The sequence below is a fragment of the Rhinopithecus roxellana genome, chromosome 12 (genome assembly GCF_007565055.1).
Source record: "Rhinopithecus roxellana isolate Shanxi Qingling chromosome 12, ASM756505v1, whole genome shotgun sequence".
NCBI lineage: Eukaryota > Metazoa > Chordata > Mammalia > Primates > Cercopithecidae > Rhinopithecus > Rhinopithecus roxellana.
The window spans coordinates 56,592,516-56,611,150 of record NC_044560.1 but is presented as its reverse complement, the minus strand read 5'-3'; the positions used below and the strand labels follow the sequence as shown (position 1 = coordinate 56,611,150).

Here is an 18,635-nt window from a genome sequence, read left to right as displayed (position 1 = left end):
GTGTTTTTGCCCAGAATGACTTGCCCAGAATACCCATCTGCTCCCTCATTGACAGTGGTAAATTTTGATCACTTGGTCAAGGTGTTGTCCAGCTTCTCTGTATATCCCCCCACCTGGAACTTATAACCAGTATATATAGACTTTCAGACCATGCAAATATCTTGCCTATGAAAGTGTCCCCTTAAATTAGTATGCATTGATGTTCGTTACCTGCACTGATCTTTTACTATGATGTTTGCAAAATGATTTTCCAATTCTAGCACATTCTCCACCTTTACAGGTTGCACTTGGTAGTCGACTATAAGCAGAAGCCCTTCCTTCCTAATTTATTTATTCACTTAATTATCATTATACACTCATAGACTGTTTTTTGTTTTGTTTTGAAACAGTGTCTCACTCTGTCATCCATGCTGGAATGCAGTGTCACAATCTTAGCTCACTGCAGCCTCAAACTTCTGGGCTCAAGCAGTCCACCCACCTTGGCCTCCCAAAGTGCTGGGATTACAGGCATGAGCCACCAAGCCTGGCCTTTTTCAGTGGTTCCAATTCATTATTTTGGTACACAAATGGTCTCAGCTTTAGCTAGACAAGAGACCTTTCAAGCTGGCTCCTACATCCTGGTGACATGCTTTTTTGTTTTTGAGCACTTCTTTTTTATTTCTATCCTAACAAGATGCTTCAGGCTTATCTTGTGGTTACCCTACCCTAGCCCTGGAATCAGCCATTTCTGCAAGGAGCTCTGGCTTCTTTTAATGGGAGTGGTATTAGAAACCAAAATCTGGTTTATCCATGATGTGTGATGCACTCTGACCTTTTTCTGTTTCATTAAAAAATTATTTTGGTCTTAGACCAAATGGATTCCACAACACACATTTTGAAAATACTGCTTTAGGGCAATGTACTCCATTGTCACTGGCATCTTCTGAAAGTCAAGGCTAAACTAGTTTTTCTGCAGTTATTAGCACAGCTCCAAGAATTCCCTGGAAACTAGCGCAGGCCTCTGGGACAGCGACAGGCTGCTCCCCAGTGGCTAGTGCTGGGTTTAGCATGAGGCAACAGCAGGCTGTGGAGCTGTTTGCAGCGGCAGCTGTTTTCCAGAGGCCTAACGGCCTGGTCTGTAAAATGTCTGTGTAGGTTCATCCTGCTCTCTGAGGTGGGAGCTTATAGTCGACATCTGCCTCTCCAAAGGTTTTACCAATGGTGGCTGCACAGAACTCTTACTGTGACCTTTCCCACAGGCTCAGAGGTACTCAGAGCTTCTAAGGGGGAAGCTTAGCCCACACAGCAGTAGCTTATCAGGGCCAAGCCCTGGGAACCGCTACCTCCAAACCTGACAAGAACAGGAAGCACCTGTTAACAGGGGCAGCTTATTTTTGGTCTAATAGCCAGCTTTGTCTGAACATACCTCAAAAGTTTGGAACTTCTACAGGGACTGGTCCTGTTTTCCTGTGGTTTATCCTCCTGCTTGCCATAGTACTTACTACTTCTGACTCAGTGCAAGCTTTTAAATTCTCCCACTAAGGACAAACTCTGGCCCTCAGATCCTTTCTCAGCGGCATCAAATGTCCTCTGTGTTTAGTGAAATCATTTGTGGAATTGGGCATAAAAGAGCCAATGCTAGTTAATTGTTTTCCTTGTTTATCCTTGCTTTTATACAATGTATATTGTAAGAATTATATAAAGCAAGGGACTGAACCACCACATTTCAAAATAGGCAAATTTTCTGGATTGTAAATTTAAAGATTGAGATACTGCAATCTTTCTGTACTGAAAAGGAATAGAGTTGTCATTCTGGTAATTTATTAAATTTTTAAGAATTATTAAATGCTTACCATTTAATAATAATTAATTTAATAATTCTGTAAATTCCCCACGTCTTGTCTTCCCCCAGCCACAGTGGTTCCTGAACACTGGTGGGCCCAAGATTCTCAGGTAATTTACCTCTAGATAGGTCACCTGGGAAATAATTTATGCATTTAACACATTTCAAACAACAATCAACCTGCTGAACATTGTTTCTGGAATTAGCAAGTTTGTAATGTTTTTTTTTTTTTGAGACAGAGTTTTGCTCTTGTTCCCCAGGCTGGAGTGCAATGGCACTATCTTGGCTCACTGCAACCTCCGCCTCCCAAGTTCAAGTGATTCTCCAGCCTCAGCCTGCAGAGTATCGGGGATTAGATTACAGTCATACGCCACCATGCCCAGCTAATTTTGTATTTTTAGTAGAGATGGGGTTTCACATTGGTCAAGTTGGTCTCGAACTCCTGACCTCAGGTGATCTGCCCTCCTTGGCCTCCCGAAGTGTTAGGATTACAGGTGTGAGCCACCTTGCCTGGCTGGTTTCTATTTTTATAATGCTAAAATAATAATAATGGCAAGGGGGGATTCAGGGATTGTAATGTAGTCAGAAGGGCTAAGGAGTAGGGAGAAATGATGTCATTTTAAAGCGTGGGCAGCTGAGGCAGAGAAGAAACAAATCCATCCATGGAGCTGACCCAGGTGCAAGCTCCCAGGATCTGCCAGTCTCAGTTGCATGGTTTCATCCTGAAAGCAGCTGCCCTTACTTAAGGGACAGTCTTTTGGGAGCTGCCCATGGAAAACAAGGCGTCAAAATCCAGAAGCAACAATGCAAGTTTCAGAATGGTGCTATGAGAAAGGAAAAATGTTAGAGCCACAGGAGTTTGCCCTTTAATTGTAAGTAAGACTTCTTGATTCTAAAAAATTTCCGTAGTTCATTCAACTCGCTAATTCAGAAGAAAGCGTGCATTGCATGAGATCAAATAACTGAAAATTTTAAAATGATTTGGGTTGTAGCTGGCTCCCAGCTGCAGGTGAGTCACTAATCTACAATGTTTGGTTACTGTATTTGTGTTTGTTTTGAGACAGAGTCTTGCTCTGTCACCCAGGCTGGAGTACATTGGTACAATCTAGGCTCACTGCAACCTGTTTCCTGGGCTCCAGCAATTCTTGTGTCTCAGCCTCCCTAGTAGCTGGGATTACAGGCGCCGGCCACCATGTCCAGCTAATTTTTGTTTTTAGTGGAGACGGAGTTTCTCCATGTTGGCCAGGCTGGTCTTGAATTCCTGACCTCAGGTGATCCACCTGCCTCAGCTTTTCAAAGTGGTAGGATTACAGGCGTGAGCCACCGTGTCTGGCGTGGTTACTGTATGTGGATAAATCTCAGGACAAGATGAGGCTGGGACAGGCTCCTCCCACAACAGTGACACATGCATGCCTTTGGTTACAACAAAGGCCTTTTAAGAACTTCAGTCTCCAAGTCTGGTGGGAGGCTTTGTCTTGCTTCCTCAGCCTGGAGGTTCTGTTTTGAAAGAGCAGAGAAGCAGACTGAAATTGAATGGGTTGCAAAGGAGAAACTTTGGAGCCATAGAAAACTTTTTATGTATCAAAATAGGCCATTTCCAGCAGAGGCCTGAATTTAGAAACTCCTAGGGCTGGCTGGAACTTTAGAGGATAACCACAGTGGTCCCTAACCCTCTTAGGAAGCACTGGGTTGGATACACACCCTAAGGGGAGTAGGAGTAGGTTGGGTCAGGAACCCTTCCAGCCACTTTTCTTTGCTCTATAGGTTATGAAGGCTAACCACCCTCCTTTTCATTCTAGATTATTACTGTGTTGCATACACGTGACCGCAATTAAGTGTTAAATCTCACATCTGTGGAAGTTTTGATAGCTCATTTCTGATAAGATTGGCCAGCCAGGTGCAGGTGCCGGCGGTGGGCGCCTGTAATCCCAGCTACTCAGGCGCCTGATGCAGGAGAATTGCTTGAATCTGGGAGGCGGGGGTTGCAGCGAGCCGAGATCGTGCCACTGCACTCCAGCCTGGACGACAGAGATACTCCGTCTCAAAAAAAGGCCAGAGGGCTCCTGGGGAAAAAAGTCACTTGTGTGTGGTTCCTGCTCTGTGACCCACTAAAAGCTCTGCTTTTAAGGGCAAGGAAGCATGGTCCAGCCCTGTTATCCCCCAAAAGGACACACACACAAAGCTCAGTTCTTGAGCTGTGCTTAGGCAATACTATAGTGATCAGTAAGCTGAATGTATTTGCTTCACTTCTAACCTTTTTTAAAAGTGATCTTGAGGAATGCTTTGTTGATCTTGAATTAATGCTTCAAAAAGGGGGGGGGAAGATGGGGTATTTCTAAGAAATGTAGAACATTTCAGTTTTGAATATTAAATCTATTACAACTACAGACCCCTTCATAGTCTCCATCCATTCAAAAAAAACAAAGCCAAAGGAGAATTTCTTGGAAAAAACTAAGGAAGCCCCCCAGGTAACCAGCTGAAGAGGAAAGGCTTTCCCTGCCCTCAAGAGGGAAGCCACAGCAGCCGTTTGTCACGTTACTGCTACCCTGGCTTTTAAAAAGTGACAGGGATCAGGACTTTTGTTTAGGACTTTGATGGATACTCTGTAGTTGAGTATGAAATCCCTACAATGAGTTAGAGTTAGTTTCCTAAATAAATAAACATGGCTACATAAAATTTTATATATATATTTTTTTTCTTCCAGTTAACAGTCTTTTTTCTTGGGTGGGTGGACCAAACCCAAGATCCAGCCTTCCCCTTACTTCCCACCAAGTAGTACCAAAAACAACTTTCCTCCTCCACTAAGTCCTTACGGAATCAGGAAGGCTAGTGCAGCAGCTGTCAGGGATAAAGGCACAGGCAGAGCTGGGGTGACGGAGTTGTCTGGGACAGGCTACCACTGGCCCACTGGAGTCACGGAACCCTGACCCCACCCTCAGCAGGGGAGGTTCCCGATCACCCTCAAGTTCTCCCATCCCATAGTTATCTTTTAAAGGCACATCTAGAAGTGGTACAACTGGAGGCAGGTGTAAGCTATACACAGTTGCCACGCAGGGGTTAAGGGGCTGCAGGACTCCATGGCACAGAGGAATGAAGGTGTCCTTGCCCTCATCCAGACTGGGGGCAGGGGGAGACAGCAGGGAGATGGGCTCCTGGAACTCAGCCTGTTTCTGTAGAGGCCCCGGAGGGGCCAACAGGAAAGACCAGGGTTGTGGTCAGTAGTGCACGTGCTCAACAGGTCTTTGGTGCTTGGGTAGCAGCATCTCTCTTATGTACAAAGGCTTCTGAAGCCAGCAAAGCTGGGAAAGTCAACTTCTGCACAGTCGCGGCCTGACTCCTCTCCTGGTGCTGGCCATCGGCTACACGGGTGCAAAGCACAAGAAGTCAGTCTAAACTGCAGTGAAAACACAAAGATTTTAGAAAGGGTTTCCTGAAGATAGTTAAACCCTGGAAGGTTACCTTCTCTCCCCAGTTCTACTGAGGAACATCAGAAACTCAGCCCATAAGCCCTACCCAACAGTTTGGCCTCTTGGACTTTCTCATAGATGAGAAGCTCCTAGGTTTTCTCTCCAGATATGAGTTGAATAGTTAAGTAAAAGAAGGGGGCAAAAGTTCTAAAGGCCCAGAGAACTGCCCACCTCACAAGCCCCTGGGCTCCAGAACCAGCCAGTTCTCCGTGACAATCTGCACATCCTGGCCACTCAGAGGCTCCCGCAGCCTCACCTTCACCTCCAGCTTCCCCCCGGTGGGCTTCCTTCCATCCAGGACCTGTGAGGACCACAGAGGGAGATGGTAACTAAGGGGACAGAGATGGGGAACAGGCAGGTCCCTACATTCCCAGGAAAGAAGTGAGAGGAGCTAAGATGTCCTGTGGCATGAACACAGGAGTCTCCATTCATGACAACCCTACCCTCCCAGTATTTGGAGGAGGAAGTGGTGGTGGTTTTAGGTGAGTCTTACTTAAAAAGTAACAAATAAATCTAGACAAGCATGCTAGAGCTCTGTTCATTTTCTCCTCAATCCCCACGGCAACTTCTGGAAGAAACATTGGTTGAAGAAGCACCCTTCCACTGACCTAAATCCTCACTTCACAGATGGCCAAGACAGAGAAGCAGATGCCTCTATGTGGCAGAGTGGGCACTGGAACCCCACGCCCAGGGTTTCTTCCCATCCACCACACTACTCCCTCTTCTGGGCAGAAGATGGGGCAGTCAGGGTACAAAGCAGTACAATAGGCCCAAGAAGTCCAGTCACCCTCAGTGGCTCCAATAGAGACCAGGGCCCACTTAAGAACAACTTCCCCAGGCAGGCAGTAGGAGCAGGTGTGCTGCAGTGGGAAGAGCCTTGGCCTACACAGGTTATCAGTAAGGAGCTGGTGATGGCTCTGCCAAGACACACCATATGAGCTTACAGAACCCCCTTTCCTCTTGGACCTGAGTTTCCTCATTTGTCAGAGGCAAGGTCATATAGTCCTTGCCTGTGGAATCCACTGAATTCATGGAAACAAGGAGGCTGCCTTCTGCTGGGTCCCTCTATGAGATTTCTCAGACCTTCTGAACCTCTCCATCTGTGAAATGAGGATTCCACCTACTCTAAGCACACTTGTGGAGAATTTCAAATTAAGTAATGAGCACGAAAACCTACAACAAGGTGTGGTGTTCAGTGCATACTGGCTCTTGTCGTACCAACCCCTTTGGCTTGCCCACACCCCAGTCCCTACCTCCACAATTTCTCTGATCTCACACTCATTCTCCAGCCGCTCCAGTTTCAGGTGTGCTGTGCCAACCAGTTTGTCGCTTCTGAAGAAGGACCTGGGGAGCCAAGAGGCAGCAGAGGATTGGACTGGGCAGGGAAGGCAGGAATGTGCTGGCTGAGCTCACGCAGGGGCAGCAGTGACAAACGCCTTTCCCCCCTCCCAGCCTGCGAGGCAGCGTGACTGATGGGAGCCTCACCCTTTGTGGAAAACTTCAAACTTGATGCCTTTGCTCTGGATCACCCTCTTGAAGCCCCGGTGGTTTCGGTTGATGTTTAGTTTGAAGAGTTGATCAAATTCTGGCAAAGGGGGAGAAAACAAGGAGGGGCTTGGCGCTCGTGATTTCCTGAGGAAGTGGAAATGGAAGCCCAGGGCTGGCGGCCTTCCCCCGATCTCTCCACCTGCATTTTGGGGTGACTGCCTCCAAAGGGTGGTAGAGCATCGAGGTCCTGGCCTTGGAATTGAGTTTTTGTACTCTTTTTAGACATAGATTGTAACAAAGTAGGAAAGACTTGGAACTGGGATACAGAATTCCCGGGTTCATATCCCATTTCTACCACTTCCTTGCCATGAGGCCCCAGGCAAGTTCCTGTACCTCTGCGTGTTTCTCCAACTACAGAAGAGGCATGTTAACAGCACCTTTATCTCCCAAGTGGGGTGGATCGAGCAAGGGCATAGATGGGAACCCACTCTGGAAACACCAGTGCTGCCCACACTCTCTGAGAGAGAGGAGACAGAGGCCCACATGCGGCCCTCACCTGGGGAATTTGTGTTCTTCACCACAGCTGTTTTGCTTTTTTGAGCTTGGTCCTAAGCAGTGAGGAGGGAGAAGTCAGGACAGCGCATAAACACAGAGGCACACAGGGCAGGCACTGCAGCCAGGCCTCCCAGGGATGGGAAGAAAGTGAGCACAGGGTCCTGGAATGCAAGGCGGGTTTCAGAGGATCCTACTTCTACCTGAAGCTCACCGAGTTAGGATAGTGAAACTCAAACCGCACAAAAGCATCCAGGTCATCCGGAGTCACCCCTGGGAAGGAGAAAAGGGAGTCAAGTCAGAGGGAGTGGCCAGGATCCTAGCACTTGGGGTGGAGTGTCCAGGCAAGAGCCTCCTGGAGTAGGGGCGGCCCTAGGGTTACCTGGAGGGGCTGGGAGGTTCATTCCCCGGACAATGATCAGATGCATTTCTGTGCTGTTGAGTTCGGAGAAGATCCTAGAGCCAAGAGGGAAGGAGAAAATGCTCAAAGTGAAAGACAGTGGTGGAACAAGGTCCCTTCTTCCAGGGCCTGTATGCTCAGCTGGGTGGTGACAGGAGGGAGGGAAAGCAGAGCTGGTATGCAGACCTTGGTCACTGACTTCTGGTCCAGAGCTCTTTCCACAGCACCCAGACAGCTGTGCGCTCTTCACTGGCATGCATCCTGTCCTACTCCTCAGCAGCCCCAGTGCCCACAGCGGGGCCAGGCTTGGCAAGCCTCACTAAAGGGGTAGAAGTCTCTGGCCTGGGCTCCCAGCCTCCTGCTCCTCCCTGCCTGGAGCCCCTGTTTCCCTAGGCCTTGGTACCTCACAGTCTGGAATGTCTTCAACTCAAAGTGGTGGCTGGGAGGGTCGAGGCCCTGAGCCTGGGCCAGCTGCAGGATCTCCAGCTGTTTCCTGCGGTCCTGAGCAAGCTTCTCAAATCTGACAGGGATGGGTACGTCAGCATGACGATGGATTTTCTGCTCCCCACCCCAGGAGCCCAGCCCCAGCCCTTGCACTTACCGCGTGGTCTCAGCCACGTTGCCCTGGTGCATGAACTGCTTGGAGAACAGCAGGCACTTCTGAAAATAGAGGCCCAGAGTGACTCCCGAGCCCAGAGCAGGACCTGCCTCGGTTGGCATTCAAGGGTAGACTTCTCAAAGCTTCAACCTTCCTCTGTAGCCTAACCTCTCTCCTCCCATAACACAACCCCAAGGGCACTACTCCCAAGTCCCATCAGGTTTCTCTGCCTACACTTTTGCCATTTTCTCTTCGGAGGTCAGCCATTCCCCAAATTAGCAACTCCTTCCATCAAAACCTAATTCAAACATCCCCTCAGAAGGCAGCCTTTCCAGAACAGGTGGCAGTTCAGATAGATACATACATAAACATACACGCACATCACAATGTTCTTTCCCTCTTCTCTTATTTGAACTCTGTACCACCCTGAAAGAGGGGTATTATCACCCCATCTCACAGATGAGGAAAATGTAGTTCAGAAAGGGAAGTGCCTTGCCCAAGTCACACAGCAAGTAAGTGGAAGAGCTAAGAATTTGAGTCCAGGGCCGTGTGATCTGAGCTCCAGGCCTTCTTCCATGGGGAGGCTGTGGGGCCAGAGGGGAGGAACAGATGAGGGGCCTACTGACCTCTTGTTGCTCCAGAAGCATTTTTTGCAGCTGGGCATACACCTCCTCCACCTTCTGGGAGAGTCGCAGGTCCTCGTGGTGGATGAGGATGAAGTCACCCTCCTCATCCGTCAAGGGCGAAGGCACCTACCCAGGTCACAAGGCCCCTCGGGCCCCAAAAGTCAGATTACTCCTCTACCAAGTCCAACAAAGGCAGGAACCCAAACTAAACAATTCCTCAGTTTCTACTAAAGTCCACTGATGACAACTCATCGCCTCCCATTCTATCCCAAGATAACACTCTTGCCTCCCATGGCCTGGCCCAGCCTTGTCATCTCTGACCACGGGCAGCCCACCTTCCCTTCTCCTGGTTTCCTTTGGGGCCGTGAGGTAGAGGGGTATAAGGAAAAGGCTCTTTTCCCAGCTGTCATCATGTCCTGTCCAAACCCCACCTCATCCCAGAAGCTGCCCTCGTTCACAGCCTGTCAAGCCTGCCAGTCACCTTCTCTGCCTGAGAAGTCCTGGTGGTTAACCAGGTGGGACTCACCTTGGACAGATCAACAAGTCTGCCAGCTCGGGCCTGGATGATCTGAGCCTCAAGACATTTGGCCACCCGCAGATGGGCTTTGGCCTGCTCCAGGTCCTGGCTGCGCTTGGCCTGCAGGGCTGCCCGCTGGTACTGCAGTTTCCGTGCCTCCAGGAGTGCCAGCTGCTCCCGCACTGAAGCGAGAAGGCCACTGGTTAGGGCCACACCTGCCCTCCCTAGGCCCTCAGTTCTTCACCCTGCTTGTCCCCAACTCACCAGACGGACTAGGTGACTCCTTAGAACTTGAGGCCTTGGGCTCAGGCAGGGGCTGAAATGAAGGGACCGTGGGCCGTGCAGGTTTCTTGGCCACTGGGGCCTGTGCTGGGGGCTCACCCTGCAGGTGCCCAGGAGGCTGTTAGGAGGCGATCTGTTCCCCAGCATGGCCAAGGTGGCTCCCAGACTTGCTTGGGCTATCTTCCTAATGCTGTACTAAATCACTGTGTGACCTGAGATGGGTGGCTTCTCTTCCTGGGCCCTAAAAGATCTGAGATCTAGAAGCAGCCTCAGAAGCTCTCACATCTAACCTCCCCAACAGGAGACAGACTGCAGGATAATGGGGATACAGCCGGAGCTCTGGGTTCAGAAAGACCTTGGTCTGAATCCTAGCTCTGCTATTTCCTAGCTGGGTGTCCTTGGACAAGTTTTTTCTCTGTACAGTGGAGAAAAGAATATGTACCTTACTGGGCTTGTTAGTATGGACAATAGGGTCTGGGTTTACCCCTCACCTGCTATTCTCCCCACCAGCCCTGAAGTCGATCCCTCAGCCAAACCTCGTCCTCCTCTTCATCAGCTGGGCCTGTATCCTCTGCGGAGGCCAGTTTCTCTGCAGCTGCCAATGTCGCTGCCACTGAGTCCTCTTCAACACCCATAGTGGGCTCCAGGCCAGGGATGGGGGGAAATCCTGTGGGAAAGAGACAGCATGGGAGGGGCAGGGAGCAGCCTCAGAGAAGCACAGAGCTACCCAGGGCCCTGCCTGGGGCATGGCTCTGCTGGGCATGGCTCTGCTGGGCATGGCTGGGATGGATGGCTCCACAGTGGGAAGGCAGAGACATGAGAAGTCATCCCCACTGGCTGTCCCCCATTCCCTTCTTGCCCAGGGACCACCTCCTCACAGAGCCCCTAGGCCATGCCCCACTCACCTGGAGGAACAGGCAACTCAGCAAAGTTGACTTTCCGTCCTGCTCGGTGTGCTCGAATAGCATCTTGATATTGCTGCAAGGGAAGGAAGGGAGGGGCCTGTGGTTGGCAGCAGCCCATAGGCCCCCTGCCCAACATGACACACAGTGGGGCAAGGAGAGGGAGACTGGTGGGAAGACAGCAGCCCTGGGAGAAAAAAAGATCCTTGAGGCAACAAAAGCCCCAGAGAGACAAAGAGATGAAGGTTCAGAAAAGACGAAGACTAGCCGGGGGACCAGGGAGACAGAGCACCCAGCCAGGGAAGAGGCCAGCACAGGCAGGGGCTGCACAGCCGCGGGCCCACCTTGGCAATGCGCTCATGCATCCGAGCCTTGCGCTCGTCCCCACCACTCCGGGCCTGGATGCCTGCCTCGCGGTACTTGTTCAGCCTTTGCTGCAGGGCATCCAGCACCATCTGTGACTCTGTAGGGGCCACTTGAAGGAAAGAAGGAAGAAGTGGGCATCAGCTCAGCCTGCCCCCCAATGCCTGCAGGTCCCCACACCACAGTCCCACCATCCTGCCCTACCTGGGGTTGCTGGGATGTCAGGGGCCATCACTGGCTGCACTCGCTCCACAGCTGGGGGAATGACTGAGGGTGCTGTGGGAGCCTGAGAAGGCTGCCGGGGCTTCAGATCTAGGGGACCCAGAGTAGATGTGTAGGTGGGAAGGCCTGGTCAGCCCCAGGCCTGCTACTCCTCCCCAACCCTACCCCAGCCTGAGCAGATACATACTGACCCTCAGGTGCCGGGGGCATGGCACTCAGATCCACGGGCTGCCCCTTCTCCAGGGCCTCCAGGACAGCACCGAATCTCTGCAGAAGTTGGAAAAGCAGGTGTGGGTGAAAGCGGGGGGACCCCAAGAGCCTGGGCTGAAACAACCCCCACTCAGGCCAATCTCACTCAATCTCGGTCTAGCTCCCTTTTTGAGCCTCAGTTTCCCCCATCTATAAAATGAGGGTGGGTGGCCTGAGCCAGATGCCATACCTTCCCAATCTTCATGAGCTCTCGCGCACGGTCTAGCTCGCCAGCCCGCTTGGCACTGAGGGCAGCCACTTTGTATTCTCTCTGTCGGGATGACAGCAGGGCCCGTGGGTCTGGGTCTGGGTCTGAGTCTGAAATGGGCTGGGCAGAAACGCCAGGGAGGCTGGTCTCAGGTTGGGAGGGGTTGTCTATAAGGAAGCAAACAGTCCCCAGAGAGCACATGAGGGTCACAGAAGAAGGTGCCCATGGACCTCACTGGCCTGAAGATGTCCTGGGGAGGATGTGACCAATGGTAATGAACAGTGGTGGCAGGTTGGGGAGACAGGCTGTGGGCTATGACCCCAGGAACTAGACCAGGATTTGGGCATCTGCAGATACCTGACTTCAAGGCAGGGGGAGCTGGAGGGTCTGCCTCAGGGGTCCTGTTGGCTGGTTCCTGGGGGGCCAGGGGCCGCTTTCCTAAGGCCACTGGAGGTGGGATCTCATCCTCATCGATCTTTCTGCCTCTCCTCACAGCGGCCAGCTGCGACTCCAAGGTCTGAGGGAGAGAACTGGTCCAGAAACCCAGCCAGCCATCTCAGCCCAGACCCTGCTCCAAGACAGGCCAGGGGTGGCTCCCCAACCCCCGAAGTCTGGTGGGGTGACCTCCCCTCCACTGGTGCAATCTCCACCAGCCGCCTTCCATGCAGCCCCCTCCCCTGCCCTGTTCCCAGCCTAGCCCAACTCACCTTCAGGCCGCGCTCGCAGCGCCTGGCTTTGGCTGCTTCGCCTGCCTCCTTGGCGCTGGCTGCAGCCTCTCGGTAGTTGCGAATCCGTTCCTCCAGCAAAGCGTGTAGCCCGTGAGATGCTCTGGCCTATGAACAATTCGGTTAAGGGCCTGGCCACTCCAGGGCCTGCTAGGCCTACCATTCTCCCTCTGCGGAAGCTGCCCCAGAAGATGGAGCTCTGGGACTCCAGGAGAAAGAAGAGCCTAAAAACCTTAAGGCAGGAAGCAAAGGCTCCCTGGAGAGGCCAGAGGCCATGGCAGAGGCAAATACAGAGCCCCAGTTGGTGGAAGCCAGGAAATGGCTCCCGGGGGTGGTCTGGGAGAACAGAGAGGCTTTTGAGGCTGGCAGCCACGGAGGAGTTTCTTGTGCTCAGTTTCTGCTTGGGACGGCTGTTGGAGGAGGGTCCTGGAAAGGGTGACTGCAGCCTTACCGTGCAGGCCAGGCCACACACGTGTTATGTCTGGGCACACAGGAGCATCAGAGGCACAGGGGCCCTCCTCCAGAACCCACCTGAGCTGCCGGGGCTGACGCTGTCAGGACGGCTGTCTGCACTGGAGGTTCAGTGTCTTCTAGGTCCTTCTCCTCCTCAGAGCCGCCTAGGCCAGCTGCCTCATTACCATCCAGGGGCTCAGTCTCCTCGTCCACACCTAAGACCTCCTGCAGCTCCGTCTAGGGAGACAAAACACAGCCCAGGAGCTTGGGGGCCTCAAGACCATACCCACGACATGACCTGAGAGTAAAGGACCCTCTCTCCCAGCAATATTCCCTAACGTCAGTCACTGTGCCTCAGTCCCCTTCACCAAAACATTTCTTTAATCTGACCAAGGATAGCCTCGAAAAAAGTAATTACTCCAAATCTGAGAATTCCCAACCGCAGAGCTTAGACCAGAAGTCAGAGACACACCACCCATTGTACAGCCAGGAGGGGCAAGCACTCACTCAGAGTCAGAGACCAGAGGGGCACCCCCAGCCTCTCTCCACTGCCCTCTCCTCCACCAGGCCCAAGCTTGCCTCAGAGCCCTGGGATACCAGCCTGGCAGACACACCAGCAGCTCTGCATCTTCCTCCAGCCCTTCCTCCTCCTCCTCCTCCTCCACATCCTGCATACAGTCTGCTGCCAACTTCTCAATGTGGGCCATGGGTAGGGGGGCTGGGGGAAGAAGGTCACAGCAGGTCAGCACAGCACAGATAAGGTCGGGGATGAGTAAAGGAGGGGCTTGGTAGATCCACCCAGACAGAAATCCCCCTTTCCTCCCACGGCAGAGGCCCACCTGGAAAACTGCTCTTCCTTTAAGACCTAGTTCAAAAGACCCTCAACAGGGAAACCCTCCTCGGCCCCCCACCAAGCAACAAGCTGCTCCTTTCTCTGCACCTCCACCTACAGTAGCCTGACATAGACATGACCATCCACTCTCTCCAACCTCCAACCACACCTTTCACATCTATAAAGATTTTCAAAGTCCAATTGAGCTTCACAACAAATCTGCAAGATGGATAATATCCCCTTTTCATATATTGAATAAACTGAGAAACTTCCAACATTAATTTTTATATCACTGCAATCCTAGTAAGTGGCAGAGCTAGGATTCAAACCTAGGCTTGTGCCACCCCAAGGCAGGAGCGGCGAGCCCCTTCCTAGGTCCTCCCATTATCCTCAGCTCAGGGACACACAGGATGGTGGGGATGGGTGGGGGAATTCTCTGAGGGTTCCTGGTGAAAAGAGAGGAAGATTGAGACCCCCTGATCCTCCCAGGCCTAAAGTCTCTGTTCTCATCTGGGCTGTGGAGGGAGATTCCACTTAACTCACTGGACACAATTTCTATGTACTACCTATGTACCCAGTTCAGTCTGTGCTAACTGGGCCCCTACCCTACACCAGTACCGTGGCTAGGGCTAAGGATGGGGACCTGAGTCAGTCTGAGAAACACATTTGTCCACAACGGGGAGGGGCCAGCCCAGGCCATGACACAAGGTGGGGAAGCAGGGTGAGGCCGCCTCTTGGAGGGAGTGCTGCAGAAGGTACATGGGTATTGGAAGGACCAGGGGATCTGGCTGGCTCCCTCCAGCTGCAAGGGAACCCCTCTACCATCTTGTCCCAGCCTGTGCCCATCTTGTCCCAGCACCAAGCCCAGCCCTGTGTCCAAACTCACCCTGCCCCTTGGGTGCTGGCTTCTTGCCTGTAGTTTGTGCTTCCCCTGTGAGAGCCAGCAGCTCAGCCTCCAGGTCCTCATCATCTTCAGCCTCATCTATGCCCAGCAGCATGTCCTCAGGGCCAAACTCCATAAACAGCCCCATCTGAGAGCAGAGCAGGACTCTCAGGAACCACACAACAAGGAGGGTAGAGCCCAGCTCCAGAGCCAGACTTGGGACTCTCCATGTCCCCATCAGTGGCTCCTTCAGCCTGTGAGGCCCAATGTGCAGAAAGAAACTGAGGCCTGCAACATTACTCCTTGAGACACCTTCCTAGGGACTCAATAAAAAACCCAGCAAGGCCACACTGAAACTGAGATAGTCTTGTGAGAGAGTCAGAACTTAAAACACATTACCATTATTGCGACTAACAGCAATAGCTGCCATGCACTGTTCTTAGTGTTCTATGTGATTATCTTAACTATCTCAAGTAATTCTCACAATTCTGAGAAGGTCCTATTTTTTAAAACTCTGGTAAAACACATACAATATGAAATTTAACATCTTAACCACTGTTAAGGGTGAGTTCAATGGCATAAGGACATTCACATTATCCTGCTACCATCGCCATCATCCATCCACAGAACTCTTCTCATATTGTAAAACAAACTTTCTACCCATTAAACATTAACCCCTCTTCCTCCCCTCCTTCCAGCCTCTGGTAAGCACCAGAGGCTGTTTCCATGAATCTGACTACTCTAGGTAGAGGTACATCCTTTTATTTTTTCCTGAGACAGAGTCTGGCTGTTGCCCAGGCTAGAGTGCAGCGGTGCTATCTTGGCTCACTGCAACCTCTGCCTCCCGGGTTTAAGCGATTCTCCTGCCTCAGCCTCCCAAGTAGCTGGGACTACAGGCACACGCCACCACACCCAGCTAATTTTTGTATTTTTAGTAGAGATGGGGTTTCACTATGTTAGCCAGGCTGGTCTCAAACTCCTGACCTCAGGTGATCCACCCGCCTCGGCCTCCCAAAGTGCTGGGATTACAGGCGTGAGCCACGGTGCCCAGCCCACATTCTGTGTTTATCCCAATGTTCAGATGAAACTGAGTCTTGTGAGACAGTCAGAATTTAAAACAAGCTCTTTGCGACTTCAGTCTATGCCCTTTACCCCCTCCTTTCTTACCTTTTTAAAGACAGTAAAAATAGACCAAGAAGTCTCAAGACGTAGGCCCAGAAGAAATAAAGGAAGAAAACTGGTGAGGAAACGCCCCTGTTCTTCCACTTGGAGCGCAGCCATCTATTCCTAGGCAGTGAAGTCCTCCCACTGACTACAGCCCTCACACCCCGGCATCCCTGGCTAACAAGCAAAGTTGTGACCCTATCTGAGGAACCCATGAGAGCACTGCCGTCCCATCAGAACATCCTAAACTTTGGTGATTCCTGAACCCTCTCCCCACTTGTGTGTGGCAGGGACTAATAGGAGGGTGCCTAAGGGCTCTGCCACCTCCAGGAGACACTGCTCCAAGTCTCTGAACTAATGGGGGAACTACATGTGATCCAGTTTGCCTAAGCTGTCTAGGGACTCCCATCCCCAAACCGACCCAGTAGCCAGAAGGCTAAGTTCCATACCTGCTTGGCAGCGGCCACCCCTTGGCCTCTGGCCTGAGGGCCCTTCCGAGGTCTTGGCCCTGGCATTGTGGCAGCCTAGATACCTATGGAAGAGTTACAGAGATTTAGGCTGGAGTAGCCTATAAGCCCCGCCCCCAACAGTGCTACCTGTGGTAAGGTGTGGATAGTAAACTCCTAAAGAAGGCAATGCTGAACACCAAAGGATGTTACCTTTAATTAAAGCACTGAAGCAGCACAGGCCATGGGAGGGATGGGGATCACCTGTCAATGGGTTTACCGGGGAGTGTTCTGAACAGACTCAAATTTAAAAAGCACATTCAGGGAAGTACTCTAGGTTCAGGGTGGGTGGAAGGCTGGGTAGAATTCAAAAAGGCTCTAAAGCTGTGCTTATGGAAGCCACAGCTGGCTATTTAATTTTAAATTGCAATGAATTAAAATGAAATAAAGCTAAAAATCCAGTCCATCAGCCACAACAGACACATTCCAAGTGCTTAACAGCCATATGCGGCAAGGGGCTATGACCAGACAGCACACACACACAACATTTTCATCAACCAAGGACACTTTATCAAAGTTCCATCTCACAGCTGTGCTCTGGAGAAAGCTGTCTCAGCATTCTGATTCCCATAAAGATCTCACAGTCATTCACAGGACCTCCTGTGTCAGACCTTGTGACGGGCACTGGGAGCGCAGAAATGAATCTAAGACGGTCTCAGCCCTCAAGGACCATGTATATGGTGGAGGTGGACTACACGGGGTTGCCCCAGGGGCTATGGGTGCCCTGAGGAGACCTCTTCTTCAGCACTGGGAGAAAAGCCGCCTCCTTTGAGGCGGTGACGCCTGGGCTGAGTCACGCAAATAACTTGGGAGAAAGAGGTGAATAGGATTCCTAGCCGAGGGAACACCTGATGGCTCTGAAGTGGGGAGCAGCTTGGCTCGTACAAGGGAACCTGAGGCCTGGTATGACTGGGGCATAAGCGGTGAGGCCTGAATGCACAAGCCGAGATGGAAGCGGCACAACATGAAAACCTCTAAGCCGAAAAGTGTTTGGGCACTATTCTGAGGGCGCTGGGAAAGAAGTGGCAGGATCAGATCGGTGTTTCAGAAACCCCACTCTGGCGGCAAAGGGTAGGTGCACAGGACGTAGGGGGAGAAGGCAGGAAGCCGGCGCATCTCGCCACAGCCCAGGCAGGGAGACCAGCTGACGGGCGTGGAGGCGGCGGGGAGCGGGCGGAGGAGCTGGCTGGCGCTCCGGGAGACTCTCAGTGTCAGATTTCGGGACTTAGGTGAGAGGCAGGGCCCCGGGAGTGACCCTGGCTCAGGTGAAAGCGAGGCCAGTCAGACACTCCAAGGCTGCGGCCCCGATGACAGAGCCAGGCCTCAGGAGAGATGGGCAACGGAGTCCGTAGGGGGAGGCGACACGGGACCCCCACTCCAGCGCTGCGGGACGCGCCGCCCTGCCCCGCCCGCGCCGCCTCCATCTCCCCCGCGGTCCCCCAGAGCTCCCCACGCCGAAGGGCGGGGACACGGCATACCTCGCGGTGAATCCAAGCCAAACCCCGGCCTTCTCCCACCCGGCACCGCCCTGCGCTCCCGCGGGCCCTCGGCCGCAGCGGTAGCGACAGGAAGCGCCTGCCGGGGAGGCGGCTCGCGCGCAACACGTGACCCCACTGGCCGACGGCCGGCAGTGCGCATGTGCACGGCCCCCGCGGGCTCCGACAGGTGACACCAGGGCGGGGTTCGCAGTGCGCAGGCGCGTTCGGGCAGGTAGCGCGGGACGAGAGCTCTGGGCGATTCCGCCGGGGCGTCCACCGGCGGCTCAAATGAGGTCGCGGCGCCCAGCCCTCGCCCACTTGCAGCCTCTCCGCCGAGCCTCCTCCCTCAGGCAGCCCGAGGCGCTGGGCGCTCGCTCGCTGGACCCACCCCACCTCGAGCCCTGGCCCCGCCCCACCGAGCAAGAGGGCGGGGCCTACCCAAGCTCCGCCCTGGAAGCGAGACAGGGGCGGGGCTCGCCTGCTTGTCCATGTCCTTTAAGTCTGGGGAAATGGAAATGGGGCCCACCATATTTTTCTTAATAATTCAGCACCTGAAAGTATCATTTTCCGGTCCGTTGAAAACTTCAGACAGGCAGAGCTCGCTGCACATCTTAAATAATTCAGAGAGTCTAACACTAAGTTCTCACTCGCGTACCCTGCTGTGCAATCAAATGGCATAAGGAGAGAAATGGAGTGTGCCCCTTTTCTGCCAAGCTTGTGTCAGTCACTTACCATAATGGAGCTTATACCAGTTCTCTATCCTGCAAGATGTACATCATCTCTAGAAGAAACGGAGGCTCAGAATTATTTGCCCAGGGAAATACAAAACCAACCTCTTTAACATCAGTAAATATGCTCTAGTCTAGTTTTCTAAGGAATGCAGGATTTCTCCCTGTGG

The 18,635-nt window shown here is 52.4% G+C and overlaps 1 protein-coding gene across 3 annotated transcripts; it reads right to left on the bottom strand.

Moving 5' to 3' along the window:
- Positions 1 to 4,489: 4,489 nt before the first annotated feature.
- On the bottom strand, positions 4,490 to 17,888 carry CC2D1B (coiled-coil and C2 domain containing 1B). Of its 3 annotated transcripts, XM_010372062.2 has the most exons (25): positions 17,738 to 17,879; positions 16,203 to 16,285; positions 14,593 to 14,737; positions 13,489 to 13,592; positions 12,953 to 13,111; positions 12,404 to 12,529; positions 12,054 to 12,213; positions 11,679 to 11,863; positions 11,431 to 11,506; positions 11,222 to 11,329; positions 10,999 to 11,129; positions 10,658 to 10,730; positions 10,289 to 10,419; positions 9,735 to 9,852; positions 9,480 to 9,652; positions 8,954 to 9,079; positions 8,331 to 8,389; positions 8,133 to 8,249; positions 7,712 to 7,785; positions 7,544 to 7,602; positions 7,334 to 7,385; positions 6,775 to 6,874; positions 6,543 to 6,633; positions 5,461 to 5,590; positions 4,490 to 5,181 (listed from the first exon to the last, which is right to left on the bottom strand). In XM_010372062.2, exons 2-24 carry the CDS (start codon positions 16,266 to 16,268, stop codon positions 5,462 to 5,464), a joined length of 2,562 nt encoding a protein of 853 aa, XP_010370364.1. In that variant the 5' UTR covers positions 16,269 to 16,285; positions 17,738 to 17,879; the 3' UTR covers positions 4,490 to 5,181; position 5,461. The 3 variants fall into 3 exon arrangements, 2 of the variants coding, with proteins under 2 accessions (XP_010370364.1, XP_030798629.1); XR_004060456.1 differs by lacking the exon at positions 7,334 to 7,385 and having other exon boundaries at positions 17,738 to 17,888; XM_030942769.1 differs by lacking the exon at positions 13,489 to 13,592 and having other exon boundaries at positions 17,738 to 17,878.
- Between the last annotated feature and the right edge of the window lie 747 nt (positions 17,889 to 18,635).